The sequence below is a fragment of the Nanorana parkeri genome, unplaced genomic scaffold (assembly GCF_000935625.1).
Source record: "Nanorana parkeri isolate BGI_ZX_2015 unplaced genomic scaffold, ASM93562v1 scaffold55, whole genome shotgun sequence".
Taxonomy (NCBI): domain Eukaryota; kingdom Metazoa; phylum Chordata; class Amphibia; order Anura; family Dicroglossidae; genus Nanorana; species Nanorana parkeri.
Window position 1 is genome coordinate 1102942 of NW_017306323.1, and position 21898 is coordinate 1124839.

Below are 21898 nucleotides of genomic sequence, written 5' to 3' on the forward strand. Positions count from 1 at the left end.
CTAACCTTATCCACCATCCCTTTCCTGACCTAACCATATCCTGCATCCCTTTCCTGACCTAACCTTATCCACCATCACTTTCCTGACCTAACCATATCCACCATCCCTTTCCTGACCTAACCTTGTCCACCATCCCTTTCCTGACCTAACCATATCCACCATCCCTTTCCTGACCTAACCTTATCCACCATCCCTTTCTTGACCCAACCTTATCCACCATCCCTTTCTTGACCCAACCTTATCCACCATCCCTTTCCTGACCCAACCTTATCCACCATCCCTTTCCTGACCCAACCTAATTTACCATCACTTTCCTGACCCAACCTAATTGACCATCCCTTTCCTGACCCAACCTAATTTACCATCCCTTTCCTGACCCAACCTAATTTACCATCCCTTTCCTGACCCAACCTAATTTACCATCCCTTTCCTGACCCAACCTAACCCACCATCCCTTTCCTGACAACCATATCCACCATCCCTTTCCTGACCTAACCTTATCCGCCATCCCTTTCTTGACCCAACCTTATCCACCATCCCTTTCTTGACCCAACCTTATCCACCATCCCTTTCCTGACCCAACCTTATCCACCATCCCTTTCCTGACCCAACCTAATTTACCATCCCTTTCCTGACCCAACCTAATTTACCATCCCTTTCCTGACCCAACCTAACCCACCATCCCTTTCCTGACCTAACCCACCATCCCTTTCCTGACCTAACAACCCACCATCCCTTTCCTGACCTAACCCACCATCCCTTTCCTGACCTAACCCACCATCCCTTTCCTGACCTAACCCAATTCAATCCAATCCATCATCCCTTTCCTGACCTAACCTAATCCACCATCCCTTTCCTGACCTAACCTAATCCACCATCCCTTTCCTGACCTAACCTAATCCACCATCCCTTTCCTGACCTAACCTTATCCACCATCCCTTTCCTGACCTAACCTTATCCACCATCCCTTTCCTGACCTAACCTTATCCACCATCCCTTTCCTGACCTAACCTTATCCACCATCCCTTTCCTGACCTAACCTTATCCACCATCCCTTTCCTGACCTAACCTTATCCACCATCCCTTTCCTGACCTAACCTTATCCACCATCCCTTTCCTGACCTAACCTTATCCACCATCCCTTTCCTGACCTAACCTTATCCACCATCCCTTTCCTGACCTAACCTTATCCACCATCCCTTTCCTGACCTAACCTTATCCACCATCCCTTTCCTGACCTAACCTTATCCACCATCCCTTTCCTGACCTAACCTTATCCACCATCCCTTTCCTGACCTAACCTTATCCACCATCCCTTTCCTGACCTAACCTTATCCACCATCCCTTTCCTGACCTAACCTTATCCACCATCCCTTTCCTGACCTAACCTTATCCACCATCCCTTTCCTGACCTAACCTTATCCACCATCCCTTTCCTGACCTAACCTTATCCACCATCCCTTTCCTGACCTAACCTTATCCACCATCCCTTTCCTGACCTAACCTTATCCACCATCCCTTTCCTGACCTAACCTTATCCACCATCCCTTTCCTGACCTAACCTTATCCACCATCCCTTTCCTGACCTAACCTTATCCACCATCCCTTTCCTGACCTAACCTTATCCACCATCCCTTTCCTGACCTAACCTTATCCACCATCCCTTTCCTGACCTAACCTTATCCACCATCCCTTTCCTGACCTAACCTTATCCACCATCCCTTTCCTGACCTAACCTTATCCACCATCCCTTTCCTGACCTAACCTTATCCACCATCCCTTTCCTGACCTAACCTTATCCACCATCCCTTTCCTGACCTAACCTTATCCACCATCCCTTTCCTGACCTAACCTTATCCACCATCCCTTTCCTGACCTAACCTTATCCACCATCCCTTTCCTGACCTAACCTTATCCACCATCCCTTTCCTGACCTAACCTTATCCACCATCCCTTTCCTGACCTAACCTAATCCACCATGCATTTCCTGACCTAACCTAAGATACATACCACATAATTACCTCAGTCCAACAACTGTGGCCTCCACTGTTTATTTACAGCCTGCACTGCAAATCTTCAGTCTCAGATGGTGCACTATTCTCCCATAGACTTTCTAGGGGGCCGTCTTAAACTTGCCACATGGCCCCTATAGAAGTCTGTGGGGCTGTAATGCACAGGCGTGGCCAGGACACTTAAGACTTGTGGCGCTGAATTGTAAACAAACAGCGGAGACCACTGCACTGAGCTAAGTATGGGAGGGTGGGTTGGGTTGGGTTAGGGAAGGGGGAGCTACATGAATACATTAACTTTTTTGTTTTAAAGTTCACTCATCCTTTAAGATTTTGGTGCATCTTATGCTTGCCACCCAGGTTTGTGACAGGTTTGCTATATCTGAAGGGGACACTGGTATAAGAGCCGTGTGCAAGGTGAAAGAGTCTTCACCATTCCTGTTGGATTTTTAAATTCATCTTACATTACAGAAAACATAACTGGAGTAGGAGAGAAGGAAAGTCCAGGACGAATCTAATGAGTAGTCATTGACAAGTATCAGATAAACCGGCCGACAACCTGTTTAATGCGACTCCCATCAGGCTCCTAAAAGAGTAGCTAAAAAGAGTCCTTACTGGTGAGGATGGATCACAAATGTATCATGATCTTTCCACTGCATATTGCTGGTGACATCTATCATACAGGGAGGATAATGGTATCATAAAAGGAGTGTATAACTTAAGCTGGTAGATGAAAGTAGTCACTCGCACTCCATGATATTAAAGTCAATGCTGTTTATTGACTGAGATAACACACATCTCCTTAGCGACGTTTCAAGATCATGCGGTCCCGTCCTCAGGCAAACAGAGAGTGGATTGACAGCTGGCTCTGCCTATCTAGAGGCAGAGCCAGCTGTGCCCACCCTATCCCTATGACTCTGTTTGCCTGAGGACGGGACCGCATGGTCTCGAAACGTCACTAAGGAGATGTGTGTTATCAGTCAATAAACAGCATTGACTTTAATATCATGGAGTGCGAGTGACTACTTTCATCTATCTACATTTCACGGAGGCATCCGTTGTCACTACCGCACCCACCCAGTTGGATTTGGGTTTTTGCCCTGTCAGGAGTGCAATGGGACATGAGGATTAAGTTATAACTTAAGCTGGACTATTAAAGGAGAACAATGGTGTTAAGGCTTTTCCCCATAGTTCTCCTTAGGGTAACGGGAAACACAAAGTAGCATCCTCCCATCACCCTAAGCTCAGTATACCGCGAGCTACTGCTCGCGGTATACTGAGACGCTGCAGCGGATCCCGACAATTATGTCTGGATCTGCCCAGCTGCACGAGTGACAGCTGGCTCTGCCTATCTAGAGGCTGATCCAGCTGTACCCGCCCCCTCCCGATCCGCCAGCCAGCTCTGGCGGATAAGAGCGGGGAGGGGGGAATCCAGCCCCTCCCCTGTCACGGCAGAGAGCTGTGACAGGATCGAGAGGTGAGCGAACGCCGGTAAGTGTTCGCTCACCTCCCGATCTACTGAGCCGACCTGCTACAGTTTCATTGTCACAGGTCGGTTAGAACTAAGAGGTGAGTGAAAAGCACTCACCTCATAGTTCTCCTTTAATAACGAATTCTCCCAAACTACAGAATAGGCCCATTTTACAAAGTCTAATGACGCTGAAAGAACTCTCACACTGAATTAAAGATTTGTATATATTTTTAGATTTCAATATTACTGTCAAAAATACATAGGATGATTTTACAGGCCTTGTGCTACATTAGAACACAGACAAACAATCACTGTGTAGTAACTGAAACATTAAATATTAAATAAACAAAATAAAAATAAAATATGTGTAAACACTAAACTAACAGGAAGAATTGCTAATGCAGCACACACCTAATCAAGATGTATTATAGTAGAAAAAAAAAATGGATTAGGACTTTCTGTTCATTTCCAGTCTACATGAAATACACAGAACATACTGAAGAAAATCTCGGGAGCTGGTCCATGTCTTTCGTCATGTTCAGTCACACCAAAGTCTCTGTTCAATATGTAATCAAGCCTTTTCTTTCTTTTACTCTAGCCAATGGTCTTCTTGGCCGAGAGCTCAGCATCTGGGTGAAAACTGAGGGTTTGTTGGAGTTTCTATGTAAGATTTCAGTTCATATGCTGCCCCGCTATCAACTTCCATGGACTTCCGAGAGAAGAGAAGCCGCACATCTCTGTAGAGGTAGATCTTTCCCGACTTAGAACTCTGAAACCTGAATGGCAAATGGAAAAATAGAATCAGCGGGCAATTGGCTGGGAAGAAATGAGGCTTAAGGGAATCTGCCCACCTGTGACAGTAAACTGCATGTGATCATTTCATTGGAAATGGCTAAATCTAAAAACGATTGAAAATAACCGATACTTGATGAGATCACTTGACCAAGTGACCCTTAATTCAAAATAGCAAAGCTAATCTATCAAAGTAGCAACTTCAAAACAAATCATCAAGTAGGAATCTGAGGAGTCTTTGTGACTTCCAGGACCTCTGTGGTTACAGCCATAGCGGTCAAAATTAAGGATACAACACATGGAAATTAAAGTGACACTAAACTCAGAAATTAAATCTTAAAAATACATTCAAGTACCTTAACTATTAATAAAAATGTATCTTATTTGTGTATCACTCGGCTGTAGAGCCTCAAATCATCTTTGAATTGGTGCTGACACTGTCCTTCCTTCTGGAGGGTGGCTACTTTTCTTCCCCATGGTCCCTGTGTGTTGTTGTGAATTAGTCAGCGCTCCAAGCTCACTCTCGTTATGGACTCAAATCTTACATTTAGTTTACCAATATGTATTGAGATTATAGTCCATCACAGGAGCTAGCTTGGAGCGGTGGTTACTTTACAACACACACAGGGAACATGGGGAACAAAAAAGTGCCCACCCTCCAGAAGGACAGTGTTGGCACCAATTCAGAGATGATTTGAGGATGTACATCCGAGTGATACACAAATGAGATACATTTTCGCTAATAGTTAAGGTATCTGAATGCATTTTTTAGGATTTGACTGCAGAGTTTAGTGTCATTTTAAAAACCTGACTGACATCCAACACCCTTTTTACACTCTTCACAACATTGTATTGCTGTAGGTTATGATTTTCAACTAATATTTACTTGGAAAGGTTTTAAAAAAAATCCCAAAGATGTCGGAGATTATGTCCCAGGCTTATAGAGATATGAAAAACTAACAGCGCTCCAGAGTAGGCTTGGAAGCTTACGAGCCAATTGACTCAACTCCTGCACTTACCAGCGACAAACCCTTACTGTTTTATAACTGCGACTGATAGTAACTGGTATAGCGCTTTCACAAAGATGTACTGCAATCCATAAATAAGGGAAATACCTCAGGTGGATGAGGTAACGTAATGTCTGCTCTTCTGTCTTCATGTTGTTTTCAGGGTATGTCCCCTTCTTATCACGATTTACAGGAACAGAAAATGTTCTTTGTCTGAGGAATGTCTGGTGATTGGCTGGCATGTCTTGCAAGTCATATTTCACCACAAACATCTTCACCACAGTCTTGTTTGGATTAAATAAGGTCTGAAACGCAAAACAAATACAATTGGAGAGTTGAGGATTTCTTTCAGAAATGTACATAATGTATAGAAACTTATAGCAACCAACCCCAAGACAGATTCTTATTCCTTTAGCACTAACATTTCATTGACTGAAACAGCTTACAGCAGATCTCTGATCTTTGCATTCCTATTTACTCTGAAGGTGTACAAAGCCTAACACAAGTATTCAAACTCCTGATTCAATTCATTCATAAAAAGAAAAAATACTAAGGGCAGGCTTTTTTATTGTTTACCGTGTTCTGTTAAATTGTTATTTTAAATCACGGAAACTCAGAATAAATCTTTACACACTGCATGAGAATAGTATTGTGCATTCTTCCAGGCAGATTTGTGGCTGGTAGTTAGGTTAGACAAACGATGCTTCTGCACTTCACATAGTCCCAGGTTCCTAGTTTGATTAGACACATTGGGACCTTACAGCACATCTTTTGATCCTGTAGATGATTCAATTTTAATTTGCGCTGTCTTGCGTTGTTTAATAGTTAACGTTTTTTCCCCCATTTCCATTTTATAAAAACACAGCCTTCCATTGCTGTGGTCCTAAAAATTCTAGATGCTTAGCTTTTATATTGATCCAATGACTTCATCTCATTCTGAGTCACTGTACATGTGTGTTTAGCCATGACTTCCAGGCCAGTGACTCCAAGTACTGAGAAGGGCAGCAATTTGCAGCCTAAAATGTAGTTCTTTCAGCTCAGGTTTTCTTTATCACAATGGTAAACCCTTGCTAACAAATCGCAGTCCCAACTTCACCTCATGGTATGGTGTTTTTCTGAGGTGCCCACACTTTAAATTTATCATTGTTATTTATATAGCGTCATCAATTTACGCTGCACATAGTTGCACATCCACCTCAGTCCCTGCACTCCGGGAGCTTACAATCTAAGGTCCCTATCTCACATACATACATAGCCCAATTTTGACAGGGGGCAATTAATCTACCAGCATGTCTTTGGAGTGTGGGAGGAACCAGAGTACCCGGAGGAAACTGATGCAAGCACAGGGAGAACATGCAAACTCAGTGTAGAGAGTGTCCTGATTGGGATATGAAGCTGGGACCTCTAGTACTGCAAGGCAGAAGTGCTAACCACTTTACCTCTGTGTTAAGTGAACATTTAATGTTGAACTTGGTTCGGTTGTTTTATGTCTCTCTATTGAACTTTAACAGAACAATTAATGGCTGTAACCAGATAAAGTAATATATGGGGTTTTCCGAGGAGCAAAAATTATAACAAATATTCCTCTCTGCAGCCTGATCCAGGTTCATGCAGATGTGTCTCCAACAGAGAGACATATTAGGAGTCAAACTAACTAAAGTACCCAAACACGTCAAAGCCACCAGGATCTCTCTTGTCATTTTGCACAAACCCTCTGAGAGGGTTTTGAGAGAGATTGATAGGAGTGTGTCCCACCACCCAGAGTAGCATTTTTTACATGGGAAACAATTGTTGATGGCAGAGAAAATATAAGCTGGCCAGAAACTGCTTGAATTTTAGGCTGATCTTCTACAGAATCGTCCAAAATTTGGGCTGTGGGCAGCCCTGCAGACACCACCTGGCACAACAAAAGTCCATTTTTTCAATTGGCTTTTGTTGAAGAAGCTGGATGGAAAATTGTTGGCTGAACAGTGAGTGCATCCTATCAGATCAGTCCGGGACCTATGGCTGCTGAACACACTAGCCAGCAGGAGCGATTCCTTCATCCATCATGTTTGCCGTGGCTAGGGGTATTGATCTCGTATATATACACACAAGAGAAATCTAAGAGGTGTATGGCCAGCTCAACTGTTTGTCTTTTGCCCTATTGTAAAGCCATCTCTTAACTAGACAAGGTCACTTACTACTTGACACAACCCTTCTTTTAATACATATGAATATACTTACCACTTGTATGGTTCCAGAAGGAGGTATACGATAACCCCTCTTGCCAAGAGACTCCAGTGTAATGTAACCCTGAATGAAAAAACAAGAAAAATGGAATAGCACCAATACAACGATTATGTAATCAACTAAAGAGCCAATCTAAATATAAACCGCTACATTGAGGAGAAAGCCCATTATGAAGCAACAAGGTTCAGTACCAATGTACTGACTAAACCATTACATTGTTATTAAAAAGGAACCTCTGATGAAATATATATTTCTTCACCAGCCACAAAACAATATTTTGTTTCACATATAAACAAAAGCACTATATACCCTTAGGCTCATTAATTGAGATGATTACGATACAGGAATGCTGAAGTTGACTTGGTCCCTCACATATCTCAGGGTTTGGTCCTAGCATATGCCAGACACCTCTCAGTTAGACCACTTTCTCCTTCCCTTTCATTTCTTTGTGCAGCTCAGCGCAATAATGTATATGGGTCACCTAGGTTTTTCACATATACATGGTGAGGGGTTTCAGGGTTTATGGCTGATGTAGAGAAAACAAACTTGTTTTCTCAGAATCTTAGGTTCTGTTCTGGGCCCTGGAGGTGGAATAAAACCTCCATTCATAGGTTCATGGTTTACCTGGTAACCACATCTAATTATTAGCGGTCAATAGACCTTTATATGTGAGCGTACTGATGCTCAGGGCTCTCTCTGCCATTTCACCCAGCAGCAGGAACCCGCAACAGAGTGTTGACAGAACACAAAAAAGCACTGCCTGTCTGTGTTGGGGACCCATTAGGGGACACCCCGTGTTTTGTTAGTGGCTCGGACGAGCAGATGGGTTTGATTTATGCTATGCACTTGCTGTACAAAGTCCTACATTGAAACCGCTTTCTGCCTTGCTGAATTAAAGTGCAAGACAACCTACTTGGACAGTTTCTGGGTGTCCCTATCCCAAGCATGGTTTACACTGCCGACAGTTGAGTCTCTACCCCTTAAAAAGGGAGATTATGTACAAGAGCCTTTTTTTAATGTTTTCTTAAAGCTGAACACCAGCCTTGCACAATTGTACCGGCTCCTCTCCTATACTGAAATTGCTTACTCTGATTTCACTATACCCTGTGAGCGCTTCACAGTTTACAATGAAAGCTGCTGCAAGTTAGATAGATCCTGCCTCATTTCCTGGCTGGAAAACATCCAGCACCATCTAGTACGTTCCTCCCCAGCCTTACTATATCTGGCCTACCCCTTTCATTCAGTTGTTTCAAACATGGGGGCTCAGCATCACCATTGGGGAAGTCTCCTCCAGACTGATATCAACCCATCAAGAAAGGTTTGATATTTGCATAACTCCTCCCAAGAGCCAGCCCACTGCTTGCATCAGGACTGAGGGTTCTTGAAAGTAGTACTTTCAAAAGTATGCTGTGATGCTTTCAGGAAGCTATGTATAGCTACCTGCCAGCCCCTCCCACTAGCCATGATACCAGCATTGCATAGAGAAGCACAGAAAAAAATAGTGATTTCATAAGGAACATATTGAAAACAGGTTTTATTTTAAAGTTTAGTTATAATACTGATGGGGGGGTGGAGGCAAAGCACAAGCCAATTAAACTAAACTTCAGCCTTAACCCACTAGATATATTAGAGCCATGTATACTATGCACCGATCACCGAAAACATTATGAACACCTCCCTAAAATTGAGTAGGTCTCCCTTTTGCCACCAAAACAGCCCTGACCCATGGAGGCATGGACTCCACAGGACCTCTGAAGGTATGCTGTGGTATCTGGCACCAGGCTCTGAGTAGCAGATCCCCTAAGTTACGAGGTGGGGCCTCCATGGATCAGACTTGTGTTTCCAGCACATCCCACAGATGCTCAATTGGATTCAGATCTGGAGAATTTGGAGGCCAACTCAACACCTCAAACTCATTGTCGTGTTCCTCAAACCTTTCTTGAACCATTTTTCACATGCTGCATAATATATTCCACCCACTTCCAGGTGTCAATGTAACGAGATAAATAATGTTGTACACTTCATCGCTCAGTGGTCATACTGTTACGGCTGATCAGTGGATTATTACTTGTAAATCTAGAAAATGTGTATTAATGAGTCTCACCATATATGGAGAGGGAGCATTGTCATCCGAAACACTGTAGAAAGACACTTTGACGGGCAATATCATATGGGTCGGGCAGAAGACTCCACTCGCCCCAACATCTGCTGTAAAACCCTCAACTGTGCCCAAAGGTTCAAATCTATAATTTAGGACAGACTCCTGAAAAAGAAGATAAAATATAATATGCATATTACTGAAAATAAAAGGGACCCACCTGTAATCAAATTACATATTACTAAGATCTTTCCAATATCCAACGGCTGAAGATTAATATAAAATGATCTTCTCTGACAAACTCCTGACTCTTCAGTATTATTATTATACAGGATTTCTATAGCGCCAACAGTTTGCGCAGCGCTTTACAATATAAGGAAGACATTACAATCACAATACAATTCAAGACAAGATGGTGAGGGCCCTGCCCTTGAAGTCTTACAATCTAAAAAGGGAGGGGGAAGTGATACATGAGGCGGTAGCTGTGTGGGGATGAATGTTTGTACTTCATGAATAAAAGATAAATTGCCTGCCCTCTCCACTGGCATCATTTTTACATTCAGCCCCATCAGATTTTTTGTTTTGTTGGTGTGAAAAAAACTGCTCCAAAGCTGCTGTAGTGGTAGTTCTGGTCACAGGGAACTGTTCTAATCCCCTGTCACTCTTGCTGGAAGTGGAACTGGAAACCCCAGTGTAGTCAAACAATGACAACACTGAAGCCCTGATGACTTCTAGCGGCACCAAGTGGAGCTGAAGTACATCGCCAGTAGGGATCATTGAATCCTATAAAGAAGAGCATACCTGTAGTTACCAGACATAGCTCTATCTACTTGCAGTGCATTTGGCAATCAAGCTACACTGCTATGGTTCCATGAATCCTACAAGCAGCATAATGTCTACTTTGTGTGAAGCACAAATAGAAACTGAAGGAATGTAAGACTCAACCATACAGTATCCAATGATTGGGCAGACTATCAGCAGAATTTAAAGGAGAACTATGGGGTCAGGGCTTTTCCCCATTGTTCTCATTAGGGTAACGGGAGGACACAAACTAGTGTCCTCCAGTCACCCTAGGCTCAGTATACCGCGAGCTACAGCTCGCGGTATACTGAGACGCCGTAGCCGGAGCGGATCCCGACATCGATGTCGAGATCCGCCCAGCTGCATGCGTGACAGCTGGCTCTGCCTATCTAGAGGCAGAGCCAGCTGTACCCGCCCCCTCCCCCGTCCGTTCCGCCAGTCAGCGCTGGCGGATCGGAGCAGGGAGAGGGGAATCCAGCCCCTCCCCTGTCACGGCAGAGAGCCGTGACAGGATCGAGAGGTGAGTGAACGCCGGTATGTGTTCGCTCACCTCCCGATCTACTGAGCCGACCTGTGACAGTCTCATTGTCACAGGTCGGCTAGAACTATGAGGTGAGTGAAAAGCACTCACCTCATAGTTCTCCTTTAAGCCAACCTACCCATTTATAGTACAAAACAATTCCTGTGATCAATCAATATTCAGATCATCAATCTGAGACGATCAATCATCTGCTGGCACAGAGATTACTTATGATAAAGTACCCCATCATCTTGGGACCACAGCTTTAGATCAAATGCCATATTGGACTATATAAGAACATGGGCCCATTTGTTATTCTACTGCCTGTGCAAAAGCCAGGAAACGTGGCTGGATTTCTAAAAGGGCATTTATAATTGTGTTTTAGAGACATGTAGACACATACATTCAGTCATAAAGCTGTCATAAAGCTGCAGAACATATACCTCAAAATTTCCCAGAAGGCTAAGACAAGGAGCAGGCGGAGCGCTGCAACTGAGTTGTCGGTCAGTGCTGCATACTACACCCTCTTTTTTCTCACAGTGACGTTGTCTGTTATGGATAAAAAAAGAAGATTCAAAGTTATTTTGTCTTCATGTTCACAAACCCAAATTCATAGCATGGCAGGCATAATGACCACCTATAGCTGTGACTATCCTAAACCAAATATTAACAATTTAAACGTGACAGCTGATTTGAGATTTAAGTCTCTGGTTTTCTCTTCTATTGCAGATCAAACTTTGTACTGCAACCCAACCATTTAAATACCACATAGTGCCATTATATTTTCAATTCCAGACTTATGGCAGGCCCACTACTGCTTATGTGTAGAAGGGGGATTATTCTGTTACTGCAGAGTGGAATCCAAAGAGATAAATTACATTTATGCTGGAAAATATGTTTAAGTACATTTAGAATTACAAATCATTATGTATAAGGAGTTCTTTCACAGAACCCTAAAGGACGATGTACTTATGCAGACAGAATAGACATGTTGGCATGTACATAAAAATACATTTAAAGAAACAATATATATGTCCATTACATACATTACTAAGTTGCCTTCTTGTATACAGAGACCCCATACTAAGAGCCCATGCACACCAGGGCGGTTACCGCGCTGATCTCGCAAGGGAAGTTTTGGGAGTTTTTAATTGCGTTTCAGCGCTGAAACTCAATTAAAAAACGCCCAAAACCGCAATGATGTGGGGTTCCATTGAAGCCTGTATGGAAACCGCACTGATCAGCGCAGCAAAAATAGTGCAGGGAGCAGTTCGGGTGGGGGGCAGTTCGGATCGCGCGGACCGGCGCGGTCACATGAACGGTCCCCCATAGCAATGTATGGGATCATTCATGTCAGCGGATCCGTGCGTCTGTGTTTATTTACAAAGCCTGGTGCAATATATACGGTGCAGAATAGGAGCAGTGTAAATCAAGATAAATAGGACCAGCTTATGGCATCTTTCACAAAAGATCCCCATCTAGCGGACAGAAATTGTGCTGCACTTTTATTTTAAAGTTAAAGCGACACTGAACTCAGGGGAGTCGAATGTATTTTTCATTTTTAACTCCTATTATTAAAAATGTATCTTATATGTGCATCACTCAGCTGTAGATCCTCAAATCATCTCTGAATTGGGGGCTACTTTTGTTCCCCATGGTCCCTTTGTGTGTTGTAAAGTAGCCACCACTCCAAGTTCACTCCTGTGATGGACTACAATCTCAATACAAATTAGTAAACTAAACATATTATAGTCCATCACAGGAGCGAGCTTGAGTGGTGATTACTTTACAACACACACAGGGACCATGGGAAACAAAAGTAGCCACCCTCCGGAAGGAAGGACAGTGTCAGCACCAATTCAGAGATGATGAGGATATACAGCCGAGTGATACACAAATAAGATGCATATTTGTCAATAGTTAAGGTACATGAATGCATTTTAAAGATTTAACGCCTGAGCTTAGTGTCACTTTAATATTACATTTATAGTGAAATAAAGTTCGAATGACCCCCTTGGTCTACCAAACAGCTCAGCCCAGTCACTTCAGCAGCTCTCAAAAGCATAGTGTGCTGGCTTCATTTACATTTCCTTTAGCTGAGGGCAGAACTGTTCCTGTGCCAGTGAGAAGTTTAGACCTCTATGGGCTGCCCGTAAATTGGCACAGGGACTAGAAGTCCAATACAGCTGCAGCTTCCTGCCCTATCATAAATGGTAATTGTTCAGCCAATGCCACCTCACAGTGCAATGGATTCACAAAACGATCTAGGACGATTCCCCATCATGTGGTTGTACTTTTTCTGAACTACTACATTTGGTAACACGTCATCTCAACGACAGGGATGCTTGAGCAGTGGGAACAACATCAAAAAAGCTTTAAAGCCTGTGCATACAAAGTCATTGTTATTTTTACTTCAACGTTGTGTGAACATTAAAAAAAAAGGCATGTCATATTCTCACTGCCATCGTGGCTTTAACCACACGTGGTTCTCAGAATTCAGCATTTTGTATGAATAGTTTTGTGCTCTAATTCCCTAAATCCAGTAGGTTCTCGGAAGACCAGCAAAGTCTTAAATGTTTACATTAAATGGCACTTTTCATGTAATGCTGAACTCCCTTCTTTACCAATTATCCCATCACTGCACTGGAAAAAGAAAGGTTTAGAAAGAGCAGAAGGAATAAAATATATATAAAATATAAATACCTCCTTTTGGATAAACCTTTAAATTGTAGTAAGGAAGTGTCCAGATCAAAATACCCTGACTGTGTTTTTCTTTGTGGAACCTAGGTGAAATAAAAAGATTTCTTTCATCTGGTAAGTCCTGGCCTTCAATGAACATTGCAGGAGACAGATCACACTCCCAATCTGCAAACCACTTGGACTTCCAAAACCTCTCAGGGGGTGGTCAGTAAAATTTACCAAAATATAAAAACAGGCTAAAGCTGGCTATACACCTATAGATTATCTGCAGATTTTTTATGGTCAGATGGGAAAAAGTGCAACAGATTCCTCCATCTACGCTAAACTGTGTGGCTGGAGGAATCTCCCGCTGGGCCAAGCTTCAGTGTCTTGCTAGTCGGCCCCGCTGGATGTCTAAATACCGGAACAGTCTGCTTTGGATGCAGCCATTGTTCAGGTACTTTGAGAGCCAGCGGGGCCGACTAGCAAGATACTGAAGCTTGGCCCAGCGGGAGATTCCTCCATCCACACAGTTTAGCGTAGATGGAGGAATCTGTTGCACTTTTTCCATCTGACCACAGAAAATCTGCAGATAATCTATAAGACCCCATTCACACTGAGCAAAATGGTGAATCGCACGTTTTTCTGCACAATTCCGTGCTGAGCGGCATTAGGCGACAGTGCACATTTTATCGCGCTACATAGCGCGACTTTTGGGAGGGACTTTGTTGCTGCTACATTGGGCTGTAACCAATCAACAGCGCTCTTGATGTGACATCCTTCTTTCCTTCGATTTTGCAGTGCAAAAGTGACCCTTCTGTAGCGCGATATCGCCGAACGAGGTCGTGCAATAACGCCGGTAATGCGCGATTTTGCGCAACACCATTGAGTCTATTGGGGCCGAATCGCGCGACATCCGCAAAAAAAAGGGTCATGTACGAGCTACAGGGCACATTGAGCTGTGAGATGTGAACAGCTCCATTGCAATGCATTGGTCAAGCTACATAGAGCGATATTGCGCGGAAATATGCGCGATTTCACAGCGGAAATCGCGTGACAAACCGCTCAGTGTGAACGGGGTCTAAGTGTATGGCCATACACCTATAACACCAAGATTTTGCCAATGTTGGCAGCTAGGAGCAGCAAATGATCTGCTTAATGCGCTTGTTGCTGCTGCACAGTGTGGATAACTGAAGTCTCTCAGCTAGGACATGGCTAATATACCGGGAATATATTCCTGGCATACTCCGTATGTGTTACTCATTTTCAATCACAAATAAATAGTTATGTTTGCAAACCTAAGTCTTCTAATTTGCATTTGTGGAAGTTGGCCTTTAGACATGAACACGTATTACATTTTAAACTATTCAAGTAAAAGTCATGTCTCCAGCTGCCCACACACTGATCAAATTGTGTCTACTTCCTGCTGAACTAGACAAAATTCAATCCGTGGTGACGCTGCCGGCACCACCCAGCTTGACAAATTTCGATCCAATTAACCGAAGAAGCCAGGCGGTAAACTGTCAGCCAACAGTGCCTGCCGTCACTCAGATCAGTGGTGGATTATTGTGACAGCAGTGGGGCCCCGGCTGTCAGAATACAACAGCTGGAAGGGGAGATTCATCCATCCTCGCTGTTTAGCGTGGGTGGGGGAATTGAGTCATTTCTCTCGCTCAGTCTGTTGGTCTCAATGAGAAAAATCTGCAGGTCTGAATGAGAAAAATAAATAAATTGTATGGCTAGCTCAATAGTGAACAACAAGATGCCTGCTATCATCTTTACGGGACAGACGAGCATCTTCTGTCCGCTCTCTAATTTGGTGTGGTTTACTTACTTGCAGGGGCCGCACTTCCCCTGACTTCATGGCTAAGCTCTACCAACTGCCATTACCAGTCTTACTGGACACTGGAATGACCGGTGGAAGGGCTTAACCATGAAGCCAGGACAAAATCAGATCCCAAAATTGGAAAGTGGCACGGAAGAGGCTTTCCTGCCTAACAAAGGTAATCGCAAAAGAACGTCAGAATCTGATCAGTTGCTACGGGAAACAAGAATATAAAAAGGCCCACTACAATTCCAAATGGCTGCTAGAAACCTGCTGGCCTGTGCCAAGTCGTCATATGGGGCTGCAATAAGATTCAGCTTTTGTTGGGTGCCCATGTTTGCAGAAACAATTGTACAATTGATATTTGCAATGGGTGAGGCACACCAAGCCTTCTTCTAGAATGACAGCATGCATATTTAGCACTATAGAACACAATGATACAATTATTATTATTATTACATATCAGCAGAAACTTACAGGACTTGAAAGTAAAGGTAAACCTGTGCAGGGGTGGAAGGCCTTGGTCGAAGTCCCATCTAGTGAGTGGAAACCTTTCTTCCTCCAATTATTGAATGTCCGTAGAGGTCCCGATTTCTAGGTACAGACAAAAAACAACATTTCTAAAATCACATACATTTGGCACTTTGTTAGATTATATACTAAAAAGTGTAAAAGATAAATACTTTAAGTAGAACTATGGCCTCCCATAAACAATGTGCTGCAGGACCTGATTATACCTATATTAAGTACATCTTCACTTACAGTTTTCTCCCCTGGCAGAGTCCCACAAATACCTGTTGATCCTGTTAGTGAAGTTATGGACGATGCTGCACTGCTCCTGGATTCAGAGCAGAGTTGCCACCCTTATGTAGGCATCACAATCCTCATTGTCACTGCCAATTCACAAAGCTGTAGCTTGTCAATCAGCTCCTGGCCACAGCTAGTCCTGGCTACTACTTTCTGGATTGATAGCACTGCCTGTGTTGCCCAAATTCTCCCACTGTGAGCTGCAGTGTCTGGTAGGGGAGCACGTGAGACAGATGGAGGATTTGGCTCAGTCAGGGTAGTATAGGAAATGTGTTTACGTGAAGAATGATGGTAGCCAGGGAAATAGTTTTGGAAGAAGTCAGCAATGGCAGCCAGTCATACTTCTTCACTACAGCTTTTCCTTCTGTACAGCCCAATATTTGCCAATAGTCTGTCAAAAGCTTTAAAGAAGGACTCCGTGCAAATAATTCTTAACCCTTGCAGTGGGGATACCTCCGCACTGCAAGGGTTAGGTGCTTGTTTTGTCTAGGGAGCTAAAATAACAAAGTTATACTCAACCGAAACATGATGCTGACTGGCTCCTAGACTGGTTCCTGCAGCCTTGTTCCCCCTTTGCTCCTGCGGTCTAAGATCCAGTAAGTCATCATGTCCTGTACAGTGTATAGGACACTGCAGGACATTCCATCACTGGAGCAGAGAAGGAGAGAGGCAGAAGGGACCGGTCTAGGAGCCATCCAACTGCAAAGTTCAGGCGAGTATCTGTTATTTTCATCCCTAGATGAAAACGAGCAGTTAACCCTTGCAGTGAGGCGGTAGCCCTACTGTAAGGGTTAAGATTTGCTTTGCCCGGAGTTTGTCTTTAAATTTTATTATAAAAATGGCGCCAATAGGCCATAAACTGGCATTCCAGAAAGTAAGTGTATTTAGTAGATATGGCATGAGGGCTCAAAACCTTATGACTAAGAAAGGATTAAACCAATATAAGAATAGACCAATGTAATAAACCCAAGGATGCTCTCCATCACACAAAGCAAGCACAAGAGCACTCATTTCTTTGTATCGGAACCGTCACAAGTCTTCAAACAAGTTCACCATTTCCATTTCAGAAGATCTGGATATGGGAGTTTATTTTCCCCACACTGCAGAGCTCATTACAACTACCCATATTTGCAGGATTGCTTCAGATTAGCCCTAATTATGAATAGAAATGTGCTAATGTGGCATCACTCTACATTAGAATCATTGCGGACAACCAGGATTTCAGCCAGTGAGACACAGAAGGGTCTATGTTTAAACAACTTGCAGAGACATTCACCATGCCAATCTCTGTCTGTACTCTTTGTACAGTTGGCTATACCTTTGTGATAGAGGAGACTATGAGATCTGTTTATAAACAAGTCGCAGAGACATTCACTTTGCGAATCTCTGAGAAAGTTTGCTCTGTCTGAACAGAGGCAAAAACAAACGTTCTTTGTGTATTCTCTTTTTCGCTTGAGTTGGACAATATTGTATTACGGCCACTAGAGGGAGCTGAAAACCATAGGAAATGAATACTTGCTTCCTATGCTTCTCAGCTCCATGTTGTGTCCATAATGCAGTATTTTCTGATTGTTACATTTGAGTGAAAATATACCAAGAACGTTTGTTTTTACCTCTTTTTGCACAGAACAATCGTTTATAGGGATTCACGAGGCAAATGGCTCTTTGAATTGTTTATAAAAACAGACCTCATAGTCTCCTCTATCACAAAAGTATAGCCAACTGTATAAAAGGGTAGCCCTGTACAAAAGTTGCTTACGTTTAAAAATCACAGACAGAAAAGTGGACTCGCACTGCTTTTTAAACCTTTAAAAGGGCCTATTTACACTGCTATGTTGCTCTAAATGTCCAGGATCAGTGCACTTAGAGCATTCTATCGCACAATTCAAAGCACCGCACACTAGGTGCATTACATTGCTATTCATGCTGAATTGCACCCACATGGCCTTCATTGCACAGCAACGTGCAGTACTTCAATACTGTGCATTGCCATGCGGTGGAAGAAACTAATGCATGTATTACTTTCTTTCACTGCACGTCAATACAATTTATGCTAATGCACGAGTGCATGTTGCAGCGCAACACATGTCCACCTGGAGATGCGTTGGGGTGTCATTCAGAATGAAAAGCAATGCAACACACCAGTACACCTAGTGTGCAGTGCATTGGGCAATAGCGTGTGTTACGTCCATGAATACCTTATCTTTAGCGCAACACAGCAGTGTGAATGGTTCCTGAAAATAAAATCCTAACTAAGAACACACACCACAAAATAGTGGCCACAGTGACTAGCAAGGGCATGCAGTCAACCAACAGGTGGAGAGCAGTTGGTGTTGTTTAGCCATGAAACCAGGGAAAGTCAGACCCCAGGAATAAAGTGAAATTAAAATTAAAAAAGGGCTTTTCTAGAAATCATTGTATAATCTGCGCCTCATTTAAATTGGAGTGCAGTTGACTTGCAGGCACTGCCATTTACAGTGATTCTGTTAAGGACTCATGGCAGCAACCATCCTCAACTAACTAGTATGCAAATTTCGATACCTGTCCAACACTTTAAATCTCTACCACAGCAATATGAAATGCATCACAAGCAAACTGTAAGAGCATGCTTAGGCCGAGGGTGATGCATAAACATGCTTCAAGATGTTGAAAGCATAATTTGAATTAATCAGCAGATACAATAATATATATTGAATTGCAACCTTGGGAGGGACAGTTTTGTTTTTATTACATTTTTAAGAGACAATAACTGACTACACCGGATTCTAGTGATCTAATGAGATGGAATGGCATGGCTTTCTCTGTGCTGCCACACTGCTTAATGTATGCAGATAATAAAACTACACATGAATGTATGTACATACTGTTTGTTCTTTATTCTTCAGCCGTTCACATCGCAAACAAGTCCAGTTAGCCCTTCCTTGCTCTTGTGCGGTACAGTCACACTTGGCTGGATCCTCGTTCTCATCATGGCTGGTTTTTAACTTGTCCTGTGTCTCTCGTAGTTTCAAACCCTCGCGGTCTGAACTGACATAATTTTCTATACTATGGAGCTGATTACTATGATCAGACCCTTGTGCTTTCCGTGTGTTACCCTCTATACATTTAGTCTCTGATGTCTGGCTAACCCCACAGGTTTTCAGTGCCACTACATTTCGCAAACAGTTCTTGCGGAAATCATTTTGAGAACTGTCGTCTTTTCTGTTTTCGGTTTGTTTGTTGTTGTTGCTGCTGCTGCACATGTGGACATTTGTGGTGCTATGGTGTGCGATATGGGCTACTTTACAGGTATTTGTTTCTGTCTGCTCACTTTGTTTGAAGTCCCCTCTTTCAGGCAGCGTTACGGAATTTTCTTTTGTGGATACGGATAGTGCAGGTGGTGCATGTTTACTTGCAGAACTCAGAAAGGAGTTAGAACCTTGCTCACTAGGTTGAATTAAAATAAGTTTCCTTCTGGCTTGTGGTTTTGGTGAGGTTCTACCCTCCAGACTGTGTCGAGAGGAAGTGATGGGTGTATCTAAGGATGGTTTCAGTTTTCTGTCCAGGTTGTCAGGGGTTAGAGTCAAGTCTGAACTAAGAGTATTTATGACAGGTGTTTCTCGCTCGATCTTGTTAAAGTTTTCATCTTCAGATTGGTTCCGGAATATTTTAGAACATATAGTGCTGGAGTCGTGCAATTTTAAAGAACGATTAGCTATGTGCGTATTTGCTGGATCACATTGTAGCAAATGTTGTGCAATTCTTGCTATGACTTCTTGACGTTCTTGAATTAAGGTGCCTATCAGGGGGTTGGTCTCGGATGGCTGGTTTGTGTGCGGATTATTAGGTGTGTCAACCAAAGATAAGGCTTTAAAACTTCTAACAGGAGAGTCTGGTGGAACTCCCTTTGATTCGCCGATCGTGCTGAAACCTTGAACCTTCGATGGAGATGTCCCAATGTCATACCCACTCCCACCACCCCCAGATAGTAACTTGAGGCTTCTGGCAGGAATAGTGAGATTCATGCTTAGACTTGTCCTTGCTTGCAGTAAACCTTCAGGTCCAACAGTCCATGTCTGCTTGCTACAAGTATGCTGAGAATGGAGTACACCATACTGACTGTTCTCCTTTAGCTCTCGAGCATGAGGAACAATCTGCTCATGCATGGAGAACCTCTTCTCATAGAAGCCAAGATTACTATGGATGCTACAGTTCAGCACTGGATAGTTGGATTGTCTAGGCAAAGACTGGACACTGACTTTCAAGGCCACATTGTGAGAGACATTGGGAACAGGAAACATATGCACAGTTGGGGTATGTGTAAAATTCCATTGCAGCTCTCCATCAGCAGGACTCACTCTGAAAATGTAAAAAAGACAGACAATTAGTCCCTCTACATACGTAAAATGCAAATAAACTACCTTTACCCTCCTTGACTGAGCCAAATCCTCCTTAATTTGTGTATTGCAAGCTCCCCGTCCAGACAGTGGGTGGGTTTCAGGGGTAATGTCGTCAATCCAGAAAGCAGTGGGCAGGACGAGGTGGCCAGGTGTTGATTTACAAGCTACAGTCGTGTGTGTATTATATATACACATACATACACACACACACACACACACACACATATATGTATGTATATACACACAGTTTCAATGCTGATAGCCACCCCCTCCACCCACCCCCTACAACATTTCTTATTCCAATGTAATGCAAGCAGGCACATCCTATATGAGAGTGGCAACACTGCTCTGAATTCAGGAGCAGTGCAGCATTGTTGCCACATCATCACTGGAAGTTGCATTAAGTGGATTTCGCCGGCAGGCTCAACAGGTATTAGTGGGGCTTTGGAGGGAGACTAACAAAGCGTGGAGTGTACAATGGTGGGGCAGATATGCAGGAGATGGCATGCTGCAAGGTAAGATTTGTATACTTTGCGGCAGCCCTCTGCACATAACACTCAGCTTTTTAATGATAATTTACACATCCAGTGCTGTGTGCAAATTGTCATGGCTTTAATATATACCAAATGTTATAGTTTTACTTTATAACATACGCATATATCAACAGCGTCTCATATGGTCTTAGAAAGTGCTTGCAGCTGATTGATTTTTTTCCTTTCAAGTTACTGGATGTTGTCCTCCTTATAATTTATTCTTTCTGCTTGGTAGAAGGGGTTATAAAGACCCTCCTGCTCTTCTAGAAGGGAATTTATAAAAGTTCAAAGATTGTGAAGCAATTGTGCGGTTTCTGGCTGAGCTTATGTAGAACTTCTGTTGTTAATTTATTATTTTATTTCATAAATATGAATAAGGCATAAAGTGATCAATTCTTTATTGTATCTTTCAGTAAGGGAAGAAAAACAGGAAATGACACTAATCACATACATATTCTAAAAGGTATTTAAGGTTAGCTGGTGTGCACATCAAAGATAAGTAAACCTTACATTAGCTGTTAAGCAATTTGAAAGAATCGCTATTTCCTGCCAACACAGCTTGCCATCTGGGTGATGGGAGGAACATGAAGAAACTAAAAGGGGGGTGTGGAGGGAGGATCACAGTAAGCCAATTGATAATTAGGGCAAACAAACAGCAGCAGGCCACTTCTATAAAAACTGGCAAAAGAAGCCTGCGTGTTGCTTATAGCAACAAATAAAATTTCAGCCGTCAACTGATAATGTA

At 43.0% G+C, this 21898-nt stretch overlaps 1 protein-coding gene across 1 annotated transcript in view; it reads right to left on the bottom strand.

The window, feature by feature from the left end:
* Positions 1–3690: 3690 nt before the first annotated feature.
* Positions 3691–21898, bottom strand: part of FAM214A (family with sequence similarity 214 member A) — a 58026-nt gene continuing 39818 nt past the window's right edge. The window contains exons 5-12 of the mRNA XM_018576066.1: positions 19106–20579; positions 15912–16028; positions 13634–13713; positions 11374–11479; positions 9616–9774; positions 7506–7574; positions 5388–5584; positions 3691–4256 (exon numbers count right to left, since the gene is read on the bottom strand). Coding sequence (XP_018431568.1) covers positions 4103–4256; positions 5388–5584; positions 7506–7574; positions 9616–9774; positions 11374–11479; positions 13634–13713; positions 15912–16028; positions 19106–20579 — 2356 coding nt within the window. The 3' untranslated portion in view covers positions 3691–4102. The remainder of the gene's footprint in view (positions 4257–5387; positions 5585–7505; positions 7575–9615; positions 9775–11373; positions 11480–13633; positions 13714–15911; positions 16029–19105; positions 20580–21898) is intronic.